The sequence below is a fragment of the Mirounga angustirostris genome, unplaced genomic scaffold (genome assembly GCF_029215605.1).
Source record: "Mirounga angustirostris isolate CCGP_5_RB_7025 unplaced genomic scaffold, mMirAng1.0.hap1 SCAF_2, whole genome shotgun sequence".
Classification (NCBI taxonomy): domain Eukaryota; kingdom Metazoa; phylum Chordata; class Mammalia; order Carnivora; family Phocidae; genus Mirounga; species Mirounga angustirostris.
In genome coordinates, this window is record NW_026991710.1 from 98653262 (window position 1) to 98680597 (window position 27336).

Below are 27336 nucleotides of genomic sequence, written 5' to 3' on the forward strand. Positions count from 1 at the left end.
GCTCAGCATTTACTGTCATTTAACTTTTCCATTCCTCCATGTGTCTGGCCTCGCAGCACTCTATAAAGGGAGGAAACAGACATTTTTCTGAACCTTCACTAGGTGAAGAGCTCTATGGTGGGCACTGTCACATTCCTTGCCTCACTAGGACCTTTAAAACCACCCTGTGTGTTTGCCTTTCATGTTGAAACTTTACAGATGAGTCACCTACGGCACAGAGAGGTGAAGAAACTTGCTCAAGGAATCATAAGCCAGCACGCAAGACTAAGCCATTTTTGCTACAAATTCAGAGCTCTCTCTTTCAAACGGCCTTTGCCTAATTGGGACTAAGTCCAAAAGAGCAAAAAAATATTATATACTCAATATATATTATATAATTGTGCTTTGTATCAGAATAAACCTACCACTGTTTGTGCCCACCTTTACACATGACATTGCCAAAAATGACTTCAGAGCCTTGGATCTATTTAATAACTGAGATATATTTTCAGGGTGGTGTTCTGCATTCTGCCAGGTGCTGGCCTGCAAAGCCCAGGCTTACCCCTGGATGGTGGTGTTGGATTTGGGCTCTGTTAAACCAGGATCAAGTCTGTTCCAGCACTGCCTGCACTTATAACAGGTCCCCGTCTCCACAGCTTGGTAAGATGCTGGGCTCATAAAGCTTCCTGATAATTATGGGGTAAAGTGGCGTACCCATAATATGCACTAAATACAAACAGAAGATGAATAACAGAGCAGAAGTGGCAAAAGGCAAGTTTCGTGCATCAGAACACTAAGTAGGCGGAATCTCACTTACAAACTAGAGCTGGCATCAGAGATTTTGAGAGGACATCTTCATCAGAGCCGAACTGAGTGTTCAGGGGAGTGCTCCCACCTGTACTGGTCCAGCTAAGCACCTCAAGGCCATGAGAAGCTAGATATCCGTATCATGAGAAGCTCAAAAGGGGCGAAAAAAGTGTATGTGCATATTTATCATCTTTTTTTTTTTTTACATCTGGAAAATCCTTCACATAGAGAGTACAGTCTGTTATGTCATCATAGCCAGAACATAATTTTATCTCTAAGTGTTTTCTTCTTCAAATGGAAGATGTGCCCGAGAAGGTAATCATATATGAAAGCTCAGATGCAGACCTCTGTCTCACTAGCAAAACTCCGAACTGTAGGTGTTACCTGCAGAAAAAGACATGTCCTCCTCCACACAGCTGTGCCAGATAATACACAAAGAAATTAATAGTATTTGGAATCATTGTTTGCAACTCTGTATTTTATTATAATATTATTCCAGTCCATAACTGGCATTTTAAAAACTAAAATAGTAAAAGAGTTGGTTGGTAGCTTTTCAGGTACAACCATTAATAAAGATGAAAGAAGATAATTACTTCATGGTAAGAAAAATGCAGCCTTAGAATAAAGACGATGTGGGTCTAAATCCCAGCTCTGCCACTTAGAAGATATAAAATATTGGGAAATTTCCTGTACTTGACCAAGTCCCTATTTCCTCATCTAAAATGGGGATGAGAGGCCTGGGTGGCTCAGTCAGTTAAGCGTCTGCCTTCGGCTCAGGTCATGATCCCAGGATCCTGGGATCGAGTCCCGAAGCAGGCTGCTTGTTCAGCGGGGAGTCTGCTTCTCCTTCTCCCTCTGCCTCCCACCCGCCCCCCGCTCGTGCATTCTCTCTCAAATAAATAAAATCTTTAAAAATAAAATAAAATGGGGATGATAATATCAACAAAAAGTATTATTACTGATCTCTAAGAATGTTAGCATGACACTCCCAGTCCTACTGCTATTTAACATACAGCCTTGCTTGAATTTCTACTCGAGATCCCTTAACTTGTCAACCTATTTTGGATACCATGCTTCAAGATGGCAAAGAAAAACTTCTGCAAAAGAAGTTCTTGGGTACACTAGATTATTGCATACCATAAATGCAATTTAAACGTCACCAGCTCTGTGAAGCATTCTTGTCTCACCTTGCTCTCATGTAGGGTACAGTCTAGTGAGGAGAAAGAGAAATTCTCCAGTAAGTTAATATGTAGTGTGCCAGATGGTGATTAAGAGCTTACATGTTATGGAGAAAACGGAGCAGGGATGGAAGTAATGGCTGAAATTCAATAAGGATGGCTTAAGAAGAGTCTCGCTGAGATGTCATTTGAGTAAAAGTCCAAGGGAGATGAGAGAGTGGACCATGTGAACAACTAGGGTGGGCGGTGGGTAGGCGGGGAGACACTTCTAGACAGAGTGAACAGCAAGTGCAAAGGCTCTGGGGCTGGAGCTTACCTGATGTACTGAGAAACAGCAAGACTGCCAGTGTGCTGGAGAGCACAGGGGTGGAATAATAGGAGGTGAGATCAGAGGGGCATCAGGAGCCAGACCATGTGGCACCTTTCTTATGGGATGAGGTGGTAGGAGAGGGCTCTGAACAGGGGAGTAATGAGATCTAACGAGTTTTATAAAATTTGTGTTCAGAATAGACTATAGGGAGTTAAAGGCTTGAAGCAGGGACACTAGCTAGGGGGTTACTATATAGTAACTCAGGTGCTACATCCCAGTGGCTTGAACCAGGGTGATGGTGGTACAGGGAGAGCAGTGACTGAAGGGAAAGCCAAGAGTATTTACTGATGAATTAGAGATCTCGTGTGCGAGAAAGAAAGAAGGTGGAGATGGCTTCACGGAATTTAGTGTGAAAAGCTGGAATGAGAGAAGTTGTTAAGTGTGGTGGGGATGAGCATGGAGCAGGTCTGGTGGGAGGGAAGATCAGGAGCTTGGTGTCCAATATGTTAAGTGCAAGAGGCCCGTTAGACATACAGAGGTAGAGAAGTAAGCAGCTGAACAGAAGAGTTTAAATTGAAGAAACGGTTCACTTGCAATCTAAGCCTGGTTGGCATCTAAATGGTACTTAAAGCCACGAGGGTAGATAAAATCACGGAGGGGGTGCATTTAGTTAGAGGGGAGACAATGGTGCAGGGCTGAGCCGCGTGGCACCGCTGTGTTGAGCGGGCACCAGCCAACGGGGCGGAGAGGCAGACAGAAGCAGGAGGAAAACTGGGGAGACTGAGGCCCTGGAAACTGGTGAAAACACTCTGTCCTGGAGGAGTGACCAATCACCAACAATGTCACAGGCTGCTGGCAGGCCTGGCAAGGTGAGGACTAAGGAATGATCGCGGGTTCCCTGTGGAAGTCACGGGACACTGCCAAGAGCGGTTTCCACAGAGTGGGAAGAGCCAAGGCTTGGATGGAGTACGTTCAGGGGAGAATGGCAGGAAATGGAAAAAGGGACAACTCTTTTCAGACTTGCTCTGATGGTGATCAGAGAAATGAGGTGGTCCAGTGGGTGTTTTGCTTTTAAGGTGGGAGAAATAACAGCATATTTGTATGCTGATGACCCTGTGTGGTAGAGAGGGAAATTTTGGTGATCCTGCACATGGCGGGTGGGAGGGGACCTGCCGAGATGTGGCTTTGAGCAGGTGACGTGGAAAGAGATCCGGTGCACAAGAACGAGACTGACCTTTGCTATTACACAGACAGTCTGACCCTAGAAGTACAAGGGAGACCAGAGTATATGGACTCAGATGCAGGGGCGGGGAAGGGAGACAGAGTAAGTTCTCTTGCAGAAGTATGCTTCTAATTGCTTTCTTTACTGACACCATAAGCAAGGCCATCAGCTGAAAGTGGGGTGGGGAGGCAGCACTGAGATTCGAGGAGAGAGGAGAAAGTATTCAACAGTAAAATAACATAACCAAAAAAGAGAGGTAATTGTTTTGATCCCCACAAACCAATACTTTCTGTTGCATGTTTTACTTTAGGGAACATCACAACTCTCCTCTGTTAGATCAATCTAAAAGCCCAGAATGTATTCTAGATTCTTCCTTTTGCTGATTTTTCCATTATATCAATCCCTCCACCTCCTAAACAGAAGTGCAACAAATCCACTTCTTGTCTCCTCTGCCTCAGCCTGGGTCCACTTCTAGCCTGGGTTACTGCAAATTCCTTACCAACTTCCCTGCTTCTGGATATAGTACTTTCTCCATGTCTGAACAAATATGGAAAATATTTACTTAGCAAAATCTATCAAGTGTCAAATTATGTGGCTTTGAGTTATATATTAAAAAAAGAAAACTGTTCATCCTCAATGCTGTGGCCATACAAATCTTTCAATAATAGCAAATATTTCCTGAACTAAAAAAAAAATTCCGCACCCCCTCTGCCTGGCACTGGGGGGCTCTTCATGATCTCGCCTCTGCCTGCCTGCACAGCCTCATCTCCAGGCTCTTCCCTCCTTCCAGCTTATACTCAACACTGTGCCAAAGACTACACACATTCCCTCTGCTTTTGATCCATGAATGGATCAAAACAATGGAGCAGAGAGATAATAAGGATAAGCCAGGGAGCGTTTCCTGTGGATATCATGGAGCAAAACATTTAAATTACATGCAAACAGTGATCTCACGTAGACTAGCATTTGTGACATAACATTTCAGAAGGCTCTTAATGCCTTAATCATTTGCCACAGCCAAAGAAGCAGACATTTTCCTCATTTCTCCTCAGTCTTCTTCCTTTCTTTTTAATTTTCTGCTTCCTTTCTTCTCTTTAACTTACACCAACTGGGCACAGTATACATACCAACCCTCCACCTTTCTTTAAATCCAGCCTATGTCGCTTCTGGTAATTTGTGTCATTTTTTAGTACATGAAAGGATGAGAAATAATCACTTTAATTAACGAGCAGAATTTCTCTTTTATCCTCTGGCCAGTTTTAAGGAAAGAGAATAAAGCCTCAAAGAACATCTGGTACTGCTGGTGTTTTCAAAATATCTCCTCAAATTCTTTGATACTTCTCTCTTCAAGAGGTGGAGCCTAACTAACCGCCCCCCCCGCCCCCTCTTTGAGTTGGGGCTGGCCTCCATGCCTGGCTTCTAGAGAACAGAACACCATGAAGTGAAGTTGAGCCACTCCAGAGGTTTGGTCAGACAGGCTCTGGTGCTTCCTCCTTGCTCACTCTCTGCCACACGGTGAGGAAACGGAGTGCCTTGTGGAGAAGCCCATTCAGCGAGGAACTGAGGCCTCCTGCCAACAACCACGTGAGTGAGCTCCCTGGGAAGCTGGGAAGCGGGTACTCAAGCAGGGGTCAAAGCCCCCTGCCTAGATCCCAAGTGCTGCCCCCTGCAGGGAACCTGGGCCAGACCCACTCAGCCGGCCAAGTCGCTCCAGAATTCCTGAGCCACACAAACTGTGAGAGAACATATATCTGGTGTTCAGAATCACTAAGCTTAGGGCAATTTGTCATGTTGAAAAAGACCACGAATACAATATCGATGATCATGAAATAATCTGTCATAATCAAATAGATCTGGAGTTCTAAATCCAGCTTACTTTCACTTTATTTCACTATGAAGTGATGCAAAAGAGAAAAATAGGATTCAAAAATTTTATAAGATCATCTCTCGCTCTTTTTTTTTTTTTTTTAAGATTTTATTTATTTATTTGAGAGAGAGAGAGAACAAGCGTATGAGTTGGGATGGGGGAAGAGAGAGAAGCAGGCTCCCCCCTGAGCAGGGAGCCAGACACTGTCTTAATCCCAGGGTCCCAGGATCATGACCTGAGCTGAAGGCAGGAGCTTAATGGACTGAGCCACCCAGGCACCACTGCTCTTTGTTCTTTAAATCTTCTTCTTCTTTTTTTAAAAGATTTTATTTATTTATTTGACAGAGAGAGATACAGTGAGAGAAGGAACACAAGCAGCAGGGGTGGGAGAGGAAGAAGCAGGCTTCCCACCGAGCAGGGAGCCCGATGAGGGGCTCGATCCCAGGACCCTGGGATCATGACCTGAGCTGAAGGCAGACGCTTAATGACTGAGCCACCCAGGCGCCCCTCTTTAAATCTTCTTAAATATTAAAAAAAAATTAAAAATTAAAAAAAAATTTTTCTTAAGCCTGGAATATTCATTTCCACTCTCTGGCAGAAGAGAAATAAGTAGAGATTTTTAGATGTGGATATAAGAAGGAGTACAGAGTACTTTAAAAGTTTACAAAGAGCATTTTACCTATGTAATCTTAGCTCTTAATAAGTGAACACAGATGTTTGCACCTGTGTCTACTGAGAGTAGCAATATCATTGACAATCACCTTAATTCTTCAAGAATACATGAAAAAAAATGAAAATTATTTAATAATTAAAGTTCCATCCAAAGACCAAATTATGTAGTTCTGGGTTAGATATCTTACAAAGAAATTGTTTATGCTTATCTGCAACTTGTTCCAGACCTCTAATATTCATTATTCAGGGCCTATAGAAAACTTCTCAAAATTAAACTTATAAATGATTACATCAAAATGTAACGCATTCCAACAAGTGCTGGAATAGTTATCCTGAAAGTACCAATGAAGATAAACTTCATATTGAATAAAACGTAACCTTCAGTCTGAACCAAATTTTCTGAGCATTAAAAATAAGATTTGGGGAAATACAGCCTATGGTGAATGTAATTGTCAGCCTCAAGCTGTCATTCACCCTTTCTTCTCCTGGATCAGCGGCGTGGCCTCAGGGATTTAACCTATTAGCACTGTTTTTCATCTGCCGCTCTTAACAAATGTTTTTTTCCTTAGGAAAGTGGTTACCATCTTCTTTGTAAAATACACTTGCTTATTAATTAAAGGGCAATGAGGAAAAGCAAAGAGGAGAGATCCTTACCATCATGACATCAAGTCCAGAACAAACGGAAACTTTGCGGAGCACTTTTGTTTTGTTTCTAAAAACAAAGCTACAAGAAAGAGTCTCACAGGAGAATAAGTGCAATGAACACTTTATAAGTTTTTTAAAAAACCACTGATCTAAATCAACTGACAGTCTGCAATTAAACTCTGCTTCTTTTTGTAGCTGTATTTTCATCTAGCCTGACTTAGAATCAAAGGATTATGCATAAAGCCATAATGTTTATCTGTTTTAAGCTTACTTGTCAAATCCAAGCACAAGATCATTGGCAAGCATCTATCCTGCCTCTGCCCCCTCATGTAAGCATGTGTGTGCCTCCCTTAAGGCTGTGGGATAAATAGCAAGAATCTGCCAAATGAGACATCTTCCCTCTGTAATTTCTTTAGCTCTCAAAATCCAGTCTTTCCTTTGAACTAGTGAGTTGAACGATGAACTCATTTAACATTTGGCTTGTTACCATGTATTGATATTAATGCCTGGTGTACAAGATCTACATCTAAAAGTTGAAAAAAAAATTCCAGCAAGTATCTTCCTTGCTTCATTTTTTAAATATCTTCAGTGCCTAGACCAGGGTTCTACATATTGCAGTGATTTAATAGTTACTTGTCCAAACAAGAGGATTCAGAGGGAAAAAAATGAGATTACTTTAAAACAAGCAGATAAGGTCATATAACTTAAATTCTAGAAAAATTGATGTTTGCAAATTGCAGCTGGAATTACACATTATTTTGTGATTTTTAGCAGGCATTAAACTTCTTTGATTCATCAAAGTATTTATCTCATAAAAACTCAAAAAATTAGTTTTTTAAAAAGCTTTTCAGGTTCATTTTTTTAAAATGATTTATTTATTTTGGAGAGAGAGAGAGCGAGCGCGCGTGCACACGCACGGTGTACACAGGAACAAGCTGGGGGAGGGGCAGAGGGATAGGGAGAGACAGCATCTCAAGCAGACTCTGAGCTGAGTGTGGAGCCTTGACGTAAGGCTTGATCTCACAACCTTGAGATCATGACCTACCCCGAAATCAAGAGTAGATGCTTAACTGACTGAGCCACCCAGGTGCCCCAAGATTTTCAGGTCTTTTTTTTTTTAAAAGAAGATGTAAATTTAGATAGTTAGCTAAAATGCTCCTTTATCACACTGGAAAAAAGTTATCCTGTATCCTCTATTATAACTTATATCCACATTGAAGAATTACAGGTACATCATCAAGTATGATAAAATCAAGATGCTAAAATAAAAATAGAGGAGGAAAAAATCTGATTCAAAATTAGATTTCTACTGAGTAACTAGAGTTGACATGCAACCAAGAGAAAACAGGTGTTTCAGCCCAGCCTGAAACACATTATTGGATAGGGGTGCAAGGGTGGCTCAGTCGGTTAAGCATCTATATTCAGCTTAGATCATGATCCCATGGTCCTGGGATCGAGCCCCGAGTCAGGCTCCCTGCTCAGCAGGAGAGTCTGCTTCTCCCTCTCCCTTTGCCCCTACCCCCACTAGTGCTCTCTTTCCCTCTCTCTCTGTCTCTCGCTCACTCTCTCTCAAATAAATAAATGAAATGTTAAAGGAAAGGACATTATTGGATATAATCTCCAGCTCAGATCAGTAAGAAATTTTCAAAGAACTGGCATTATTTCACAATCATGCCTTCTACTTCACTGGTGCAATGTCTATAAATACGAAAGAACACGCATCTCTACCATGTCATAATGAGCAATACTTCAGGGGAGGTCAGTATTTCAGAAATAAGTCATCTGAGTTAGAAAGAGTTGAGTTTTCCTGCACTTCTTTACCAAACATAAAAGAGTTATCTCATTATAGAAATAACTAATGCCACGTGACAAAAACAAAAACTGGTCCAAGTGCCCAGGTCCCCAAAATCCAGCATTAAGTTTGAAAGAAACTTGACAGCAGCCCTAAAAATTCATACATTTGCTGCAACTTTTCTCGTGATGCTTCATGTGCACATCATGGCTCTTCTCTGGGGCACACTGCCCCAGATTAATATGGAACACGCTCATGTAACTCTTTTCTCCCTGGTGCAAATTTCCTCCTGTTTCCTGGACAGACGCCTCTTAAGACTATATTATAGAGGATTGGATTCTGATCCCTCTTTCTCTAGCCTTTTTTTTTTTTTTTTAAGTTTTTTAAAATTAAAAGAGTCTGTTTGCAGAGTGGTTTAAACACATCATTAAAAGTCATCAGAATACAGCCAGGTCTCCTTGTTTTCACCCTCAACTCCCGCCTCTGCACGGAGCCACGCTAAATATATCAGTGTATCTCCCACCACCTCCCTCAGCCCCCAAATAATTTAACTGCGGGGGAAGAAAGTGGATGCACCCACAGCAGGATTTTAAGGAACCCTCCTTCCCATGTTATTACCCTATAGCCAGATTGTCTAGTTTGTGTTGTTGCTGTTGTTGAACATAGTCAACAACATAGTTGGCTTACAATATTAGTTTTAGGGGCACAACATAATGATTTGACAATTACATACATTATGAAATGCTCACCACAGCAAATGTAGTTACCATCTGTCACCATACATAGTTATGCTGACATATTGCTGACTATATTCCCTATGCTATACTTTTCATCCCTGTGTTTATTTTATAACTGGAAGTTTGTACCTCCTAATCCCCATCACCTGTTTTGCCTGCTCCCACCTTTCTCCCCCTCTGGCAACTACCATTTTGTTCTCTGTATTTATTTCTGATTTTTTTGTTTGCTTATTTTGTTTTCTAGATTCCACATATAAGTGAAATCAGATGGTATTTGTCTTTTTCTGTCTGACATCTTTCACTTAGATGTTGCCTAGATTTGAATCTCAGCTTTGCCAGTTTTTAGTTAGGTGACTTTGGGTGAGTTCCCTGAATGTTCCATGTCTTTTCCTCATCTGTTAAGTAGGAACAAATAATGACTACTTCCTATGGCTGCTGGGAAGATTAAATGCATTAATATAGGTCAGGTCCTTAGAATAGTTTCCATGGGACAGCAGTTATTTCCAAGGTCCTACCCCACCATCTTCAAACCACTCTAATATACAGCCTGGGCCAGCCCTCTTCTCTCCCTTGACGTTTCCTCTTCTTGTCTTCATTTATTTTTCTCTAGTCAACAGCTCTTTGACCTTTCCAAAATAAATTATTTTAGCCCCTTCAAGCTTCTCCAGTTTTTTCCCCCACTTTGCCCATTACCCCATTCTCTCGGAAGGGAGCAGGAGAGGGAAAGATTATAAAAACTTACTCACTATGATTCTTTTAAAAAATTTCTGTCACAGAAGTTTAACAATATCTATGATTCTCACTCCTAAAAAGGCACTGCTATCTCTATTACACTTAAGATTACAACATTAATGAAAAGAACTCCTGAAAATGTTTAATTAGTCGGAATATTTCACAGGAAAAAGAGGCAAATGAGGAGATTATATATTTCGCTGAATCTTAAAGATCTTCCTCAATTTCCTGGACTATGTTATAGTTCAGACTTTAGCATTCAATATTCAGCTTCTCCATTCAAGCAGCTTTCCAGAGTCGGTGCCTATGTCTTAAGGGGTCATTAAAAAGTACGAGGACATTTTGTAAACAATCAGTAAAATAAACTGTTTACCAACTGTTCATAAGATCACACTTCATTTTAGGTTCGCTGGTAATTAGTTGGAATCGGTATTGGCTTACTCAGCACAGCTGGAATAACACAAAGGGAAGGCATCAAATTAATTTTGCTTCGTTTATGCAAAAAGCATTTTTCTTTTTAAGCTGAAAGTTAGAGGGTCACAGATCAGTTAAGTCAGGGACTGCACTGGTTATCATTTGAGCCTCGCTGGCTGGTTACCCTATAGTGCTGATGACCTCTTCATATAATTTTATTATTCCTTATTTCTCATAAAAGCTCTGTCAGTTCTATGTCTCCTTTTAAAAAATAGCATTTATTGATCATCTTTAAGCATGCCAGGAACTATGGTAAAACCTCAGCGTACATGAATGCCTCTGTCCTTCACAACAAGATAGGTCCTTTTATAACACCCAGTTTGCAGATGAGGAAACTGAAAACCAAAGGGATTAACCAATTCCATCCTGGCTACTCACCAAGTAAGTGGTAAAGATGGAATACAAGCCCAGAGGAAGCAGTCTTAGCAACTGCTCCCAAAAGCCTTACTTATGCCTCTTCATCTTAATTTCAAAAATTTTGTGAGAAAAGGAGTACTTCTGTATGTAATCTTTACTTATGAAAGTAAACACTGCCCTGGGTTTGTCTACATAGCTATAAATTTAAAAATAATTCTGAAAGTCATATTTGCACCTTCTTACTGGTCTTGGTTCTTCATCAGCCAAATAGCTTTTTCCTTTTTTTTTTCCCCACAGCTGAGTATGTCTATTCTTCTGTTTCTCTTCATTCCTTTTCTCTGAAGAAAATACTCACAGGAAATAATTTTGAACTGAGTGGTGCCAATGTTGGGGGAGGAGAGAGCAGGTGGGAGAAGGTAGAGAATGGGGAGAGTCAGGGAGGCCTTTAAAAAACGGTGTTTAGAAACCCTCCCTTCAGTGACGTGACTAAGTGTTCAGTGAAGTTGCTGAAGGCTTCTTTGTCCCATGAAATGCTTGGTGTGAGAGAACTTCTGGGGATACCAGTAAAGACCCCTGGCTTCCTATCCAGTCATTAGAGGGTAAAGCAGAGATAGCAGGAGAGGATGCGGGAACATGGAGGCAGGCCAACCAGGATGCTCAGGAACCCAGCAGGAATCTCAGGGGGAGCTCTGGACAATCACAATCTGGGGCCTGCAGCTGGACCCACTTTAATCAGATCTGGAAGTGAGCAGACAGCCCTTGGCTGAGAGTGGGGTTATATATTCATGTAATAAGTTCAAATTATCCTAGGGGCACCTGGGTGGTTCAGTCGATTAAGCATCTGCCTTCGGCTCAGGTCGTGATCCCTGGTTCCTGGGATCGATTCCTGCATCGGGCTCCCTGCTTGGCAGGGAGTCTGCTTGTCCCTCTCCCTCTGCCCCTCACCCCTGCTCGTGCTCTCTCTCTCTAATAAAAAAACCCAAAAAAACCCCGAATTCAAATCATCCCCACTAAAACACCTAAAAGTTTTAAAAACTGATAATACCACATGTTGCCAAGGATGTTAAACAACTGGAACTCATACGTTGCTGGTAAGAACGCATACGGTACAGCCACTTTGGGAAAGTCTTTGAGGTTTCTTATAAAATTGAACACCTACCATATGACCTAGCAATTCCCTTCCTATATATTTCCCCAAGAGAAATGAAAGCCTTATGTCCACACAAAGCCCTGTATGCAAACACTGACAGGGGCTTCTTTCGTAATAGTGGGTTGCTTTACAAAACTGGAAGCAACTCAAGTGTCCATCAACTGATGAATGAATGAATAGTCAAACTGCATATTCCCACCATGGAATAAATCACTCGCCAATAAGAAGGAACAAATTACTGACATATGCAACAACATGGACGAACCTCACAAATGTTGTACTAAGTGAAAGAAGCCAGACACAAGACTACATACAGTAGGATTCCATTTACATGACATTCTAGAAAAGGCAAAAACAATAGAGACAAAAACAGACTGGTGATTGTTAGGGGTCCGGAGTTGAGGGAGAGTGAGGACATCGACTGCTAGGGGTACCGGGAAATATCTGAGGTGAATGACATGTTCTGTGTCTTAATTACAGCGGTGGTTACATGACTGTGTGCACATCTGTCAAAACTCATCACACTGTACACTTAAAATGGGTGGATTTTATCGTGTTAAATTATACTTCAGTACAGCTGGGGTTGTTGTTGCCTGTTTAATTTAACCCATCCTCACAGGTCGTCATAAAGAGACCAACACATATGTCCTGTGGTCGCTCTCTTACAGAAGGGCAGCCCCACACCCTTCCCCCTGGTGATTCTGTTGCACTTTCTCATGGGCTCCCCCAGTCCCCAGTGCTGGTGAGCTGTTTGCACTATTTAGAAAGAGAAGTTTAATCAGAGCGTGATTCAGGCTGGCTCTCTTGGCCAGTACAAGGCTGATTTTTAGGACACAGTTTTAACCGTATACTTAACTAACTGGAAGCTGAACACTGTCTTCTCAAGTGCACAGAATCACAGCCTCTGGTTTATAACTATGGCTATCTGATGAAATACAGGAAGCTAGCCAAATTTAATTTCACATGAGGAACAAATAATTTTTAGCACAACTATGTCCCAAATATTGCATGGGACATGCTTTTTATTTGTCATATCTGGGCAGCCTCATCGTTAATCCATGTATGGCCTTTTCTATTTTATTCATTCATCCACATAATTAACTAACCAATTAATTTGCCAATTAATAATTAATTGAGTAATTAATTAATCTCATAATCATGTTTTAACTGCAGGTATTTTTAGTGACTTTGACATTAACTTTCCCCTTAAAAACCCATGTAGCAACTCTAAGGCACTGAGAATTTATTTTAGACTACTGAGACTACTGACTCGTTTAGGATCTCGTTAGTCAAATTATGATCCGCAGACTCGGGGTGTTGGCATCAACTTGGTGCTTGTTACAAAAGAATCTCAGGTCCCACCTGGACCTACAGAATTCAGAAACTGCATTTTAACAAAATCCCCATGGGATTCATGTGCACATTAATGTTTTAGGTGCACTGATTTAGAAAGCTGTGTTTTAGGAAAATTCCCAGGGCAAATAGCAGGCTGGATTGGAGGGAAACTGGCTGCAAGTATACAAGCCTCTTAAGAAAACATACATTATGCAATATCTGAATTATGGCAGTAGGTAAAAAAGGAAAGGAACTGAAGTGAGAAAACTCCAACGGAAAAAAATCAATGGGACTTGGTAAAGGACTGGATGGAGGAGAGAAAGGAAAGATGTCAGAATGTGAAAATAAGTCAATAGAATCATCAAAGTGCTTCTAGTATCTTTGGCAGTGGTTCGGTGGTTCTCGAACCTAGCTGCATGTTGTAATAACCTGGGAGCTTTAAAATACTGATGCCTGGGTCCCAACTCCAGAGACTCTGATTTAAAGTGAAGCCTGGGCATTAGAATTTCTAAATACTTCCTAGGTGATTCTAATGTACAGCCCAAGGTTAAGATCGCCGAGTATGGGCACTTTCAATCTATTTGTTTTCACTTAGAGTAGTGATTTTCAACCCTGGCTACACTTCAGAATTATTTGGAGAGCTTTAAAAATATATCAGTGTCTACACCCTGCTCTTAGAGATTCCGATTTAATTGGTTATATTTTAGAAGTTCCTCAGTTGATTGTAAGGTGCGGCCAGAGTTGAGAACATTTAACTGAAACATACAATTTGATTGATAATTTATTAACTTTTTTTTTTTCAAGTAAGTATGAATGAAGAGGGAATTCAGTGCTAACAGAATCCAAACTTCTAGTTAGGTGAAATATAAACCCAAACATTTCATTTGCTTGTTATAATTTCACAATGAAATTTATCTGGAATTAGCTATAATTTTCATGTTTTTGAAACCTCATTTTGAATCCCCCCACAAAATCAGCTGATAACCATTACAATTGAATAACCATTACGAAATGAGCATTATTCAGACACTTCGAATATAATATGAAATAGATTCCAACCACACAACAGTTATGTATCTTGGGATAAAATAAGGTCCTACGGTGGTGATAGGGGTGAGGTAAGGAAATAAAATGTCTGAAATCTATTTCTAAGTCAAAGTAAAGTCTCTATCTTCAGCCCTATCTAAAGTCTAAATAATAAAAAAAAGAAAAAACAAGCAGAACATTTAAGCACTTTGTAGTTAACTTGTCACTACAGTATTATTTCATAAGTATGCAAAGTAAAACTTTTTTTTCAAAAAGAAAATGTTTCAAATGACCTTTATAAAATGGAAAATTGGCTTACCTCTTCCCTATGATTCTTAATTGGCATACAAAGAATACTCTGTGTCTTGTAGCCTGTAATTTGGTCAACTTCTGCATTGAACCGAGGATCCTAGTAAGGAAAAAGAAATTCAATTTAATGACTGACCTGTTCAGAAATCGATTTGATTTTTCCGATTTATAAGATTAGAAAAATCTAACCTTTGACTTACCTTATTGCTCTGAATGACAATTTTATCAGTGGAAAGACATCAAATCATGTAAGTACATATCATCTTTGACAAAGATATATTTATGTATTTTAGTAGCTAGTGTTCATGAGAAACAAAAAAATACAGACTCAAACAAATGTTCAGAAATAAAGGAAATTCAAAATATTAACCAATTTAGACAGCATTCCTTAGACTCATGGAAAAGTGGCAACTCTCCACCTCTATAATACAATTTGCCTGTTCCCATATCTCACCATCTGATTCTTCTGTGCCATCCAAAGGAAAGCATCTCTGCTCTGAAACTTCTCCTCTAAAACCTACTAACTCCAAAACGACCTGCCTAATATTGACTTTATTTCCCTCGTAATGGTTGTTTATATACTACCTCAGTGTTCTGTTCTTCTATCCCAGGTGTTCATAAGAATTTTAAATATTCTCATGTGTATGTGTGCATAAAAAAAAGCTGCACGGCCTCAGACTGTAAACAACTCCTTAATCTTTGTATTTCTTTTCCCTTTTACAAAGTACATCATGCACATCCAATAATCACAAAGGACTTCTGAGAGTTGTAAAGGTTCTAAATGTGGGTTAAAGAAAGAAAGGTATAGGCCATTATCCCTTGAACTTTAGATTGGGAGCGCCTGGGTGGCTCAGTCGTTAAGCGTCTGCCTTCAACTCAGGTCATGATCCCAGGGTCCTGGGATCGAGTCCTACATCGGGCTCCCTGCTCAGCAGGAAGCCTGCTTCTCCCTCTCCCACTCCCCCTGCTTGTGTTCCCTCTCTCTGTCAAAATAAATAAATAAAATCTTTAACAACAACAACAAAAATAGATTGGGAAGATTCAAGTTAGGCTGAAAACTCTAGGAGGGGCTTTTTTTTTTTTGGTCCTTCACTGTATTCCCAATACTAGCACAAAAACTCAAAAGCATTTGTTAAATAAATGAAGGAATTCATTAACAAATGATATCACAGTTATCAGATGTGATCATTTTTAGCTTATTATGGTTTAAAACAAACACTGTAGGTAAGAAGGAAAACATACTACAAGAAATGGACAGATACTACTATATGATATAAGATTAGAATGGAAACAAACATACCAGAACATAAACATCTGAAGGAGTGTTGTTTCCCTCAAAGCAAAAGCCTTGGGAAGTTACATGCTCAACCTAATAGCAACACTGCTCTAAAAACTCCGCTTTTGGAATTCCCTTCAGAGAATATGGAATAGCCACAATGGAAAACCCTTATCTTTGAAAGTCATTTATTTATTTTTTTAATTAGTCCGAAGTCACGCAAAGCCAAAGCTGTGAATGAAGTAAATGATTACAGTAGGTTCCATCAACTGGGGTCAGAAACGAGGCCAATTTTCCCAGGAGAGACCAAACTTGGCGTTAAAGACAATTTCAAAAGAAAAGTTATAAAATCAGTATAAATATTTTATATTATAAATAAATACTACTGCATTTTTGCTTTTTTTAAAACATGCTCAAAGTTATATTGAGATACAGGGAAAATGTTGGCTAAATATATTTTTAAAAATTGTTCTTAAATATCATACTAAAAAGGCAGACAGGACACTGATATTGATGAGTTAAAGAAGTAAAAAATTATTAACTTATATAGGGGATTATTCTACAAGCTAAAAATCAAAATATGAATAAAAATGCATCCTTAGAAATTATTTTGTTAATGAATATTTGAATTATAAGAACAGTTTATAAAGAAGAAAACTTAACTATCTAATCAAAGCAGTAGAGTTTAACAAACTGAAATTAATAGGGCTCTCGGAGCATTGGGGGCATACTAGGAATTTAAAATCAACAGCAGCCCTGGATTCCACTTCATTGAAGGAGATGGGAGTAATGTATGCTTCAAATTCACTTTAGGTGAATTCTGGCATCTCAAAGAATTTTCCTAACAATGCACTCAGTGCAAAGGCAATATACATAGAGAATTTTTAACCTGTTTAGGTCCAGGAAACACCAAAGAAAACATGGAGCAGTACTATTGCTGGGATTATTCCTTTCACTGTTTATGAGAACATGACAGTGTAAAGAAAAAAAACTTAAGCCTTGGATATCCACTTGCTAAAATAAAGCAACTGGTACCAGACTTGCCCTCCTACTGCAAACTGTAAGACTAGACCAAATATATGAGACAACTAAACCACAGACCATGAAAAAGGGAAAGACACAGGACAACCACTCTGGCTGTCTTCCTGGGAGCATTTTCCTACTGGCAAGAAGGCAGACGGTACTCAAGTGTAGCCATGGTTCCAAATGAAACTAAAAGGAATTCAGGGCTTCTAAAGTGGCTAAAATTTGCAAGGCAAAGTACCTAATAAGAGAGCTATGTCAGGGGATTATGGGGAGAGATAAAAGGAGTGGCAGAAGACTGAGTGGCTATGCATTTCAAACACGTATAGGGCAAGACTCTAAGAGAACCAGCTAAAAATTATGTGTTGAGGGCTGAAAGCAGAATGGTGATACCAATTAGGGAAAAGTTTGGAGACACTGGAGTTCCAGCTCAACCATTCCACCTCAGGCATTCAGCTGAGACACAGATAACCACTCCTTAGGAGCAAGGACCATTCCCTAAGACGGAATTCAATCCACCCTAACAATAACACCAAGCCTGACAGGGCCAAAAAGATCTTTCAGTAATTGAACTGCCTGGAAGAACAAATGTCAGCCCTATTTTAAAGAAAGACAATATGATCCAATGCCCTGCAAGAAAACATGTACAATGTCCAGCATACAATCAAAACTCACACCATATGTGAAGAAAACAGGAAATTGCAACCCATAATGAAGAGAAAAAGTAGTCAACAGAAAATGACCCTAAGATGACTCAGATGTTGGAATTAACAGACAAGGACTTTAAAGCAGCTACGATAGATGTACTTAAGGACTTAAAGGAAAATGTGCTAATAATAAACAGATGGGAAATTGTAAAAAAACAAAAACAAAACTATTTTTAAAAACTCAAAGGGAAACTCTAGAGCTGAAAAGTACAATGTCTAAAATGAAAAGTTCCTCAGGTGCCTGGGTGGCTCAGTCAGTTAAGTGTCTGCCTTCGACTCAGGTCATGATCTCAGGGTCCTGGGACAGAGAGTCCCATATCGGGCTCCCTGCTCCGCGGGGAGTCTGCTTCTCCCTCTGCCCCTCCCCCAGCTTGTGCTCACGTGTTCTCTCTCTCTCAAAAATAAATAAATATAAAAAATTAAAATAAAAAAAATAGTGCTTCCCTGAGTTCTGTGAGTCATTCTAGCAAATTATTGAACCCGAGTGGGGAAATCACCTAATTTGTAGGTAGACATAAATGTGGGGACCCTATTTGTGGCTGGTATATGAACTGGGGACAATCTAGTGGGACTGAGTCTTTAGACTGTGGAGTCTGTGCTAACTGGTAGCAGTATAGCATCAGAAGTTAGTTACTAGATGCTACTAATAGTTAGCATCAGAATTGAACTGGGTTGTAGGACACCCAGCTGGTGCAGAAGTGAAGAACTGATGGTTGTTTGGAAAACCAAACAAGGTCTCAACATTGACATCTGTGGTATTTCTGCCCAAAGTACCTAACTTGAATCTCCTCAAAATGCATTCTACAAAATAATTAGCCTGTACTCTCAAAATACATGTCAAGAAAGAGAAAGAAACACTGAGAAACTATTCCAGATTTAAAAGAGACTAAAGAGACATGAGAAGCGTATGCATTATATAATTCAGGATTAGATCCTTGACCAGAGGAAAAAGTAACTATAAAGAACATAATGGACAACAGACTAAATTTGACTATAGACTATTAGGTAATAGCATTGTATCATAAAATTTCCTGATTTTGAAAAATGTATTCTAATTGTATAAAAGAATATTGTTAGAAAATATTCACTGAAATATTTAGTAAAAATGTTTCCAACTTATTAAGTGGTTCAGAAAAACATTATGCAGGGCGCCTGGGTGGCTCAGTTGATTAAGCGACTGCCTTCGGCTCAGGTCATGATCCTGGAGTCCCAGGATCGAGTCCCACATCGGGCTCCCTGCTCGGCAGGGAGTCTGCTTCTCCCTCAGACCCTCCCCCCTCTCATGTGCTCTCTTTCTCATTCTCTCTCTCAAATAAATAAATAAAATCTTTAAAAAAAAAAAAAAAAAGAAAAAAGAAAAACATTATGCATAGGGGTGCCTGGGTGGCTCAGTCGGTTGAGCAACTGACTCTTGATTTTGCCTCAGGTCATGATCTCAGGGTCATGAGACTGAGCGCCTCGTCAGTCTCCACACTGAGCATGGAGTCTGCTTGAGATTCTCTCTCCCTCTGCCTCTGCCCCTTCCTCTGCTCATGCTCTCTCTCTAAAATAAATAAATAAAACCTTAAAAATGAAAGAAAAATAGTATGCATATATTACTGACACACATTGTATATAGAAAAAGAAAATGATAAAGCAAATGGGGCAACACATAAATAACTAGAGATTCTGGGTAAAGTGTGTATGGAAGTTTTTTATACCAATCTTACAACTTTTCCTTAAGTTTGAGATTATATAAAAATAACAATAACAGAAAACAACATAGTAGTCTTGCCGATTTATAAGCTAGTTTTTTTCCACAGAGTGGCATTTTTAAGACAATCCCTAAAGATTTTTAGACCACTGAACAAAGCAGATATACCAGTTCCCAAACTATGTTCAATGGGGCACAATTAGATCATGACAGATTAGTAGATTTATTAAGATTAAAACAATTGCTAGTGCTACTTCTTTCTCCTAAAATTCATTTTGGATATCATTTTATTCATAGGAAATTCATTTGAGAGAGCTCATATTTCTTAAGAAAAACATCTCGACTAAGTGAGACGTGCAAAATGAGAGATGAGACTGATTTATCTAGATAAGGAATACAAAAGGAGGAATGAAGTCATCAGGGTGGGAAGAATAGTAGCTACATGGTGGAGACCGCATGAATGGTAATGAGATCCTTCCCTAAAACCCTGCAAGTCTTCTCCCTAGAAATCATGGTATACATGGAGTGGATGTCCTATGGAAACAGAACAGGAGCCTATTTTGCATTCCAATTGACTTTGGAGAAAGAGGAGTGTTTTGACAATATAAATCCTTTGACAGGAAATCTTGGGGAATCTTAAGGCTTCTGTAGGTAATGAAACTAGGTGTTCAGAGCAATCTGTGATGGTTAATTTTAAGTGTCAACTTGACTAAGATAAGGAATGCCCAAATAGCTGGTAAAACATTATTTCTAGGTATGTGTGTAAGGATGTCTCCAGAAGAGATTAGCATTTGAATCAATAAACTGAGCAAAGATCTTCACCAATGCAGGTTGGCATCATCCAAATCACTGAGGGTCTGAACAGAATAAAAAGGCAAAGGAAGGACAAATTCACTCTCTCTTTGCTTAAGCTGAAACATCTACCTTCTTCTGCTCACCTGACTTTCATTGAAGTTCCTCGTTCTCAGGCTTTTGGACTCAGACCCACAACAAACTTACACCATTGGCTGCCCAACTCTCAGACCTTCAGACTCTGAATTACACCACCAGCTTTCCTGGTTGTCCAGCTTGCAGGCAGATCGTAGAACTTCTATGCCTCCATAATTGAGTGAGCTAATTTCTGTAATAATCCTCTTCATGTAAACATATATGTATTGAAGAACCCTAATACACCATCCCATTCTAGATACTGGATAGTATCTAGTTTTCATATAGAAGGAGAACACCAAACATTTATACAGTTGTTCTGATTATTATGGGCTAATATCTTATTATAAATACATGCTGTGCCACATTCAAGAAAGTTACATGAATGATGGGCTGATGCAGGAGGAGTTGCTATGTGATTGAACATCTATATATAGGCAGCAGACACCCTCTCATTGGTATTTGTGGTCTGATTGAGAATCACTGGTTTAAGTTGTGGATCTTGTTTTATACTTTAAATATATGAATGAGCTATCTTATTAGTAATAAAATTGCTGAATTCTCAAATTTATATCATTGTCACAAAGTTTTAAAAAAATGAATCAAATGTTGACCACTTTTTACAATTGACTTATCTGTGAGGCCATTACTTATTTTTAGATTCAATCTGACCATGATTATATTTCACAGCCACTTCGTGGTTTTCCATTGCTACACTGCAACTTTTCAAGGGTCCTGTGGTCAAATAGGCTTTAAGAAATGGGAGACGAACCATGAGAGACTATGGACTCTGAGAAACAAACTGAGGGTTCTAGAGGGGAGGGGGGTGGGGGGATGGGTTAGCCTGGTGATGGGTATTAAGGAGGGCACGTCCTGCATGGAGCACTGGGTGTTATACGCAAACAATGAATCATGGAACACTATATCAAAAACTAATGATGTAATGTATGGTGATTAACATAACATAATAAAGAAAAATGTACTAAGAAAAAAAAGAAATACTGCTATAAGGTGTCATTTTTACAGATGCATGTTTAAAGAGGTAGGACTCAGAAAACAGAATGCATTTTCCTATTCTGACTCCTTTCACAAGAAGCTATGAGACACAATTGTGATTATTCAAATTATGGGTGGGGCTGAATAATGAATTATCCATTAGCCAACTGACTTCCACTGTCAACACCAATGGAAACTGTATGTCACAGATCAACTCCACACCTTCAGAATGAAATTCCTGGGACATGAATAACTTCTGCTAAGGCCACTGTAAACACAGATCAAGGGTGCCAAGGGCAAAGCAGCAACATGAAGAATCCACAGGATAAGAGGCTTCACCCTGGAAGTACTGCAAATCAAGGACATGGGCCTCTTTCAGACAGTAGTACTAGAATTAAATCATTACTAACTGAAACAAAAATTACACTGTCAAAACTTTGAAAATAGCAAGCATATTAAACAAAAATGCATATAAGTGAAGCAATTCTCAGAGCTGCAGAAACTTAGAACGACACAGACAAATGAAGGCTTTCTTAGCAAAGCTGAAGCATATTTATGGTCCTACTGTACTTGGGACTCCGGTGCTATTGAAAAGCGGAAACCCAGCTGTCACCTAGGACAGGAAGGGAATTCTGCAAACTTGGCAGCAATCCTTCAGCTGTGTCCTTAATACCCCTCTTGTAGTGAGCTACGGTGTGACGTTACTACAGAGCTCACAGAAGTCATGGAGATAGCGCCATGAAGAATCACAACAGAATAAACCGCTGTATAGAGCGGATTCTGAAAAATATCTCATGATTTCACCCCCCTGAACTATCATATCTCAGTGTTCCTCACTAGTGACCATATTTATTTACCCAATTTCAAACCCTCAGTCATCCTCAACTCCTCCTTCCCCCTCACTTCCATCTCCTAGTAGCTGCCAACTCTGGCAGAGTCCACCTCTTCACTGGAAATCCATTCCCTTCTTTTGCTCTTTAAGGCAGTGCCTGGTTCAGGTCCTCACTTCCTCACACTACTACCAATCATACCAATCCCCCTTTCAAACCATCTTCAATTATTCCTCATGGCTCTGGACAACAGACATCCCCCCAGCCTGGCATTCAAGACTCCAGGAATCTCCAGGCTCTGCCCTCATAGCTCCTCAACGTCTACACTGACTGTTGCCCACACATGTCCATACAAGCACCACATGGTGCACCTGCCCTGTTGCTTCTTTCAACTTCTCTTTACATCTGTTCCTCACCATGCACACAAACCCATCTATTCAAATCTTATCTATTTTCCAGGGTCCATATCAAGCATTGCTTCCTCAGAGAAACATTTCTCCGCTCTCCAAGTAATGTCATCTCCTGTTTCCCTGAACCTACCACATTTTCCCTGGCATCTGTTATGATCTGCTTTCTTTGCTACTTATCTATCCTATCTACTACATAATTTTCATTCAATCAATATTTATTAAGACTTGACTATGTGCCAAGCATTGTATTAGGCATCGGGAATACAAGAATGAATAAAACAGCAATGACCACTCCAAATTACACAGAGGATTTACAGGCCGGGATTACCACGGAACATTTAGAGTGTACCACTTAGCAGGTAGCTAGAACAATTGTTCTAGCAAGGTGCTAGAAAAACCTGGTAAACAAAGTGTCATTCTGTTAAGATGCTTTGTTTTAAAAAACATAATTCTATTGATAAAAAAGGTCATTTAAAATGGGAAATCTGAAGAATCATATAGTGTAATCTTTAAGTCCGTAATTAGAGACCTATATATAATTATAGCAAAAGTGGAAGAATACCAAATATTTCCGCTGAAATATTTTACAGCAATGATTTCCATTTTTTGAACACATAAATTTATTTAACGAAACAAATGAAAGAGAGGATGAAAAGAAAGAAAATCAGATTTTCGTGTCAATGGGACTTCAAATAAATGAATATAATTAATTTGAATGAATGAACAAATGAATGGAAAAAGACTACTGGTTTGGTTTTGACAGTTTTTAGACCTAGCATTTTAGAATCTCAGTAAAATCCTCGGAAGTTCACGTGGAGATAACAGATAAGGATATGTATAGTCAGCAGGTAAAAAGAGAAGAGAATACAACTGTGACATGAGCTATGTGAAATTATCATGAAGGAGAAAAACAAGACAAGATTTCTCTATGCCCATATCCTTGACTCAAGCACCAGTAAAGAAACTCATTTAAAAGATGGAAAAGTTCTGGGGCGTCTGGGTGGTTCAGTTGGTTAAGGGTCCGACTCTTGGTTTGGGCTCAGGTCATGATCTCAGGGTTGTGGGACTGAACCCCGAGTGGGGCTCTGTGCTCAGCATGGAGTCAGCTTGAGATTCTTGCCCCCTCCCTCTCCTTCCCCCTACTCACGCTCTCTCTCAAATAAGTAAATAAAATCTTTTTAAAAATAAGTAAGAGAGGGAGAGTTCTTACCACACATACCAGTTTTAAGTAAGTATGCAAATTACATCTCAGTGATCCTATTACATCTCAGTTTGAAAAACCCACCCCCCCATTCACAGCAGGTGTCCCATGTTCCACACCCTCTCCTCCTCACCCCGCTCCCCTGTCTCAATGATTCCCTATTTACCTCATAAGCATCTTTGATGTTCAAGGGCTCACCAAGTGCTGCCACATGTCCCACAATGCCTTTGTTCCATTCTAAGCGGATACAGTTATTTGAAGCTTCTTCCAGCGTTGAACCTTCTGCAACATCAAACAGGCGGCTGATAAGAAACTTGTCATTGGAGCTGTCCTCACAGACCAGAAACAGCGAATAGCGATCGGCGGAGATAAGTCCATGAATATGCAAGAAAATTTTGTGACATAAGGCTGTGACATCCAAATGACTAGAAATATCTTTCACTAATTCCAAGAGTCTTGAGCACTGGTCCCCTTCATCATTATCAAACCTTCGGGGGGTTAGAGGCATCTGTTCCCTCTTTTCTGAGTCAGCGACGAAGCTCACAGTGCCCTCAGAATCCTTGACAACAATGGGTCTAAGAGGCCGGTCAAATTCAGAGGCAGAGATTTTCCTGGTTGGTGTTCCAGGTGCACTGCTATCTGCGCGGGGACTCTGCTGCGAGGGGCAAGAGCAAGATTCTGTGTGGCCTCTGATGCCTTCCTTGCACACAGGGATGGTGTGGACTCTCTCAGCGAACCAGGCATTGACCATTTCTCTGCAGAACAGAATGCAGACATAGTACACATTTAAGAAAGAAAGGGGCTATCCCTGAGAGCTGCTAAAAATTCTCTCATGGCAAACTGATTAGATAATTATTCAACTTTTCATAGAAAATAAAAACAAGGTGGTTTATTTAAGAGTTTTATTTTGAAAACCTGTAAAGAACAATTGCTTCAATGAACATTTTAATCAAGCATGATGCCTATACACATAGATTTTCAGATATCTGATTTGCAATGCATAAAGCATCAAGTCTGCTTCTCTCAAAAGCAGTTTGCATTAGCATAAAAGACACTAGATTTGACAACAGTCTTAGGAAAACATAAATATAAAGATTAAATTGCTGTCTAAAACATACAACTTGTTCTGAAGTTAAATATTTGAAAATTTAAAACAAATATTTATCTAAATTTGGCTAGCTAATAATATGCTTAATTTTAGATAATTCTATCTATAATGCTATATACAGATTAGATTTAGAAGGGGGAAAATACAAACAATTTGATCTGGTATGTAGAAAGATTATAAACTTCTGTAAATATTATCCTAATAACGCTTGTTCAATAATGGTAAAAATTATCTCTTCTTCTAGATTATCTAACTCCTGGTATAAAGGAAGACAATTAAAAAGTAAGCAATACCTAATTTTAAAAATTTAGTCCAAGAAAATTTAAATTACTTGTTTTTAATGTACCTCTCTGTTAAAGAAATCCACTTGAGTTAAAGGCTTCATGGTGGATGATTTTTTTTAAACAAACATCAGATCATACACATCAGAAGGATTGTTCAATTCAAATGATTCCCCTTGCAAAATTGTAATCTTATACCAATTGATAGTACCATTACTTCAGACATTTTTGGAGCTCTTCTTTTGAAACTGATTTCTAAGAAAATTCATAAGGTAAATAAGGATATTCGTTTTCTCTCAAAGTTAGATCTTGTTTTTCACTTAGCTTTCCTCTCAAAACTAACAAACAAAACCCAAACCAAACCAAAACAAAAAACCCACAAAAACATTAAAAAAAAAACCCTAGAGTAACACTTAACTTAATCTCATATGCATAAGATTTGACTTTTCCCAAAACTCAAATTCACCTTCAAAAAACAAAAACTTGCTATCATTGAAGATATGTAAAAGAATTTGCTCATAATAAAAGCAATGCAATCCCCACTCTCCAATGACATATTGATTATTTTCACTAAAAGGCCAGGACAAAAAAAGTTTGACAATACACTATTTTGGAGGGTGTTGGTATACTACTCTTCAATCTTCTTGGCTGTAGTAAAAATTGTTACCACCTCGTTGGAGGTAAACAGGCAATATCTAACAAATTTTAAAATGCATTTATCCTTTGTTCCAGAGATTCTACACATGTGGCAAAATTAGTGCCAGCATATTTCCCGTAGCCCTGTTTGTTATAGCAAAGATAACAAGCTACCCCTACCACCACTGGAAGGCTGGTTAAATACATAATGATACATTTATACAATGGAATAGTAGGGCGGTCCTTGAGAAATGGTTGTATGTACCGCTGTGAATAATTTCCATAATTTATTAAGTGAAAAAAGAAGAATACAGAGGGAAAAAGAAAAGGCTGACTTATTTCTGAATCTCTACTAAGTTTTCCATTTTTGAGATATTCCCTTGGTTATTTTGTTTTGAACAACAATGTATTATTTGGTAAATATCTATTACTCTGAAATAGTGCTAGTCTAGAATGGAATGGGTAAAAAAAAAATAATAAGATATTACCAGGACGACCTCAGAATTTCAAGTGTTGGATACAGTTATAAAAAGCCTTTCAAAGATCCTTTAAGAAGAAACACTTACATAACCCCCCAAAATTGCAGTAGCGTTGCCAAAGACATTGATTTAAAAAATGCATGTGAAGCTGTCAAAAATGTACAAGAAGTTTCCAAATAAAATTGTTTTGTAAAATGTAGACAGGAAAAAAGCACCATATCTAAATTAACATACTTTATGTGATTTAAAGATATGTACATGTAACTTAAATTGTTAAATCAATATAAAAATAGGCATTTGAATTATTTCAGCTACCATCCTAAAATTTAGTCCAATTTATTTCTTATCTTCTTATTGGAAAGTGGTGATCAACTGTTTTTTAGTCAAAATATCTACCTGACAAATCCATGAGGATATCTAAACAACTTAAGGCAACTTAAAATGGTGAAAACAGAATTCCTAACGCCCTACCCATCATCTTACTCCAATCTCACTCCCTGCCAGCTTTCCTCATATTAATAAAGAGCACCATCACCTCCCTAGTTACTCAAATCAACATCTAGGAATTACTCTAAATTTCTGTTACCTTCAAATCTCACATCTAAGCCAAGTCCTGTCAGTGTGACTCCTCAAACCTTATATCCCAATCTGTTCATTTCTACCTCTTGCATTACATCCTGGTCCAGTTCCACTATGGCCACAGCGCCCCACTGGTCTCTCTGTATTATACTTGCCCCCTTTCAATCCATTCTCCCCACAGCAGCCAGAGGAATCTTTAAACAAAGTATATCTTCACATCGTAATTATCCTACTTGGCTTCTCAGTGAATAGAGAACAAAACCCAAACTCTTTTAATCCCCTACCACAGTTCCACTTGCCCAGGCTGGCCTCCCTGGTGCTCCTCAAGCCCCCCAAGCTCTACCTGCCCCCAGTCTGGAATGTTCTCACCTCACCTATGTCTGGTTGATTACAGCTTCTACATCCTCCACTCAGACAGGTCTTCTCTGGTCATGCCACCTAGAGGGGCCTCTGACACATGAGGTCCTCACCTCCCAGCACCTAAATTCTTATTACTGGATATTTTTCTTGTTTGTTAATCTGTTGTTTTATTGTCTGTCTCCTCCAACCAGATGTAAATTTCATCAGAGCTACTTGTCTGTCTTGGAAAATGCCTGTC

General features: G+C 39.3%; 1 protein-coding gene across 7 annotated transcripts in view; it reads right to left on the bottom strand.

Moving 5' to 3' along the window:
• The window catches only part of PDE5A (phosphodiesterase 5A), a 143840-nt gene that overhangs the window by 98885 nt on the left and 17619 nt on the right, over nucleotides 1-27336 (bottom strand). For all 7 annotated transcript variants that reach the window (XR_010409508.1, XR_010409506.1, XR_010409507.1 and 4 more), the window contains exons 2-3: nucleotides 23822-24410; nucleotides 14603-14692 (exon numbers count right to left, since the gene is read on the bottom strand). Coding sequence is in view for 4 of the 7 variants with exons in the window: in XM_064584986.1 (XP_064441056.1) it covers nucleotides 14603-14692; nucleotides 23822-24410 (679 nt within the window). In the remaining 3 variants the exon portion in view is untranslated. The remainder of the gene's footprint in view (nucleotides 1-14602; nucleotides 14693-23821; nucleotides 24411-27336) is intronic.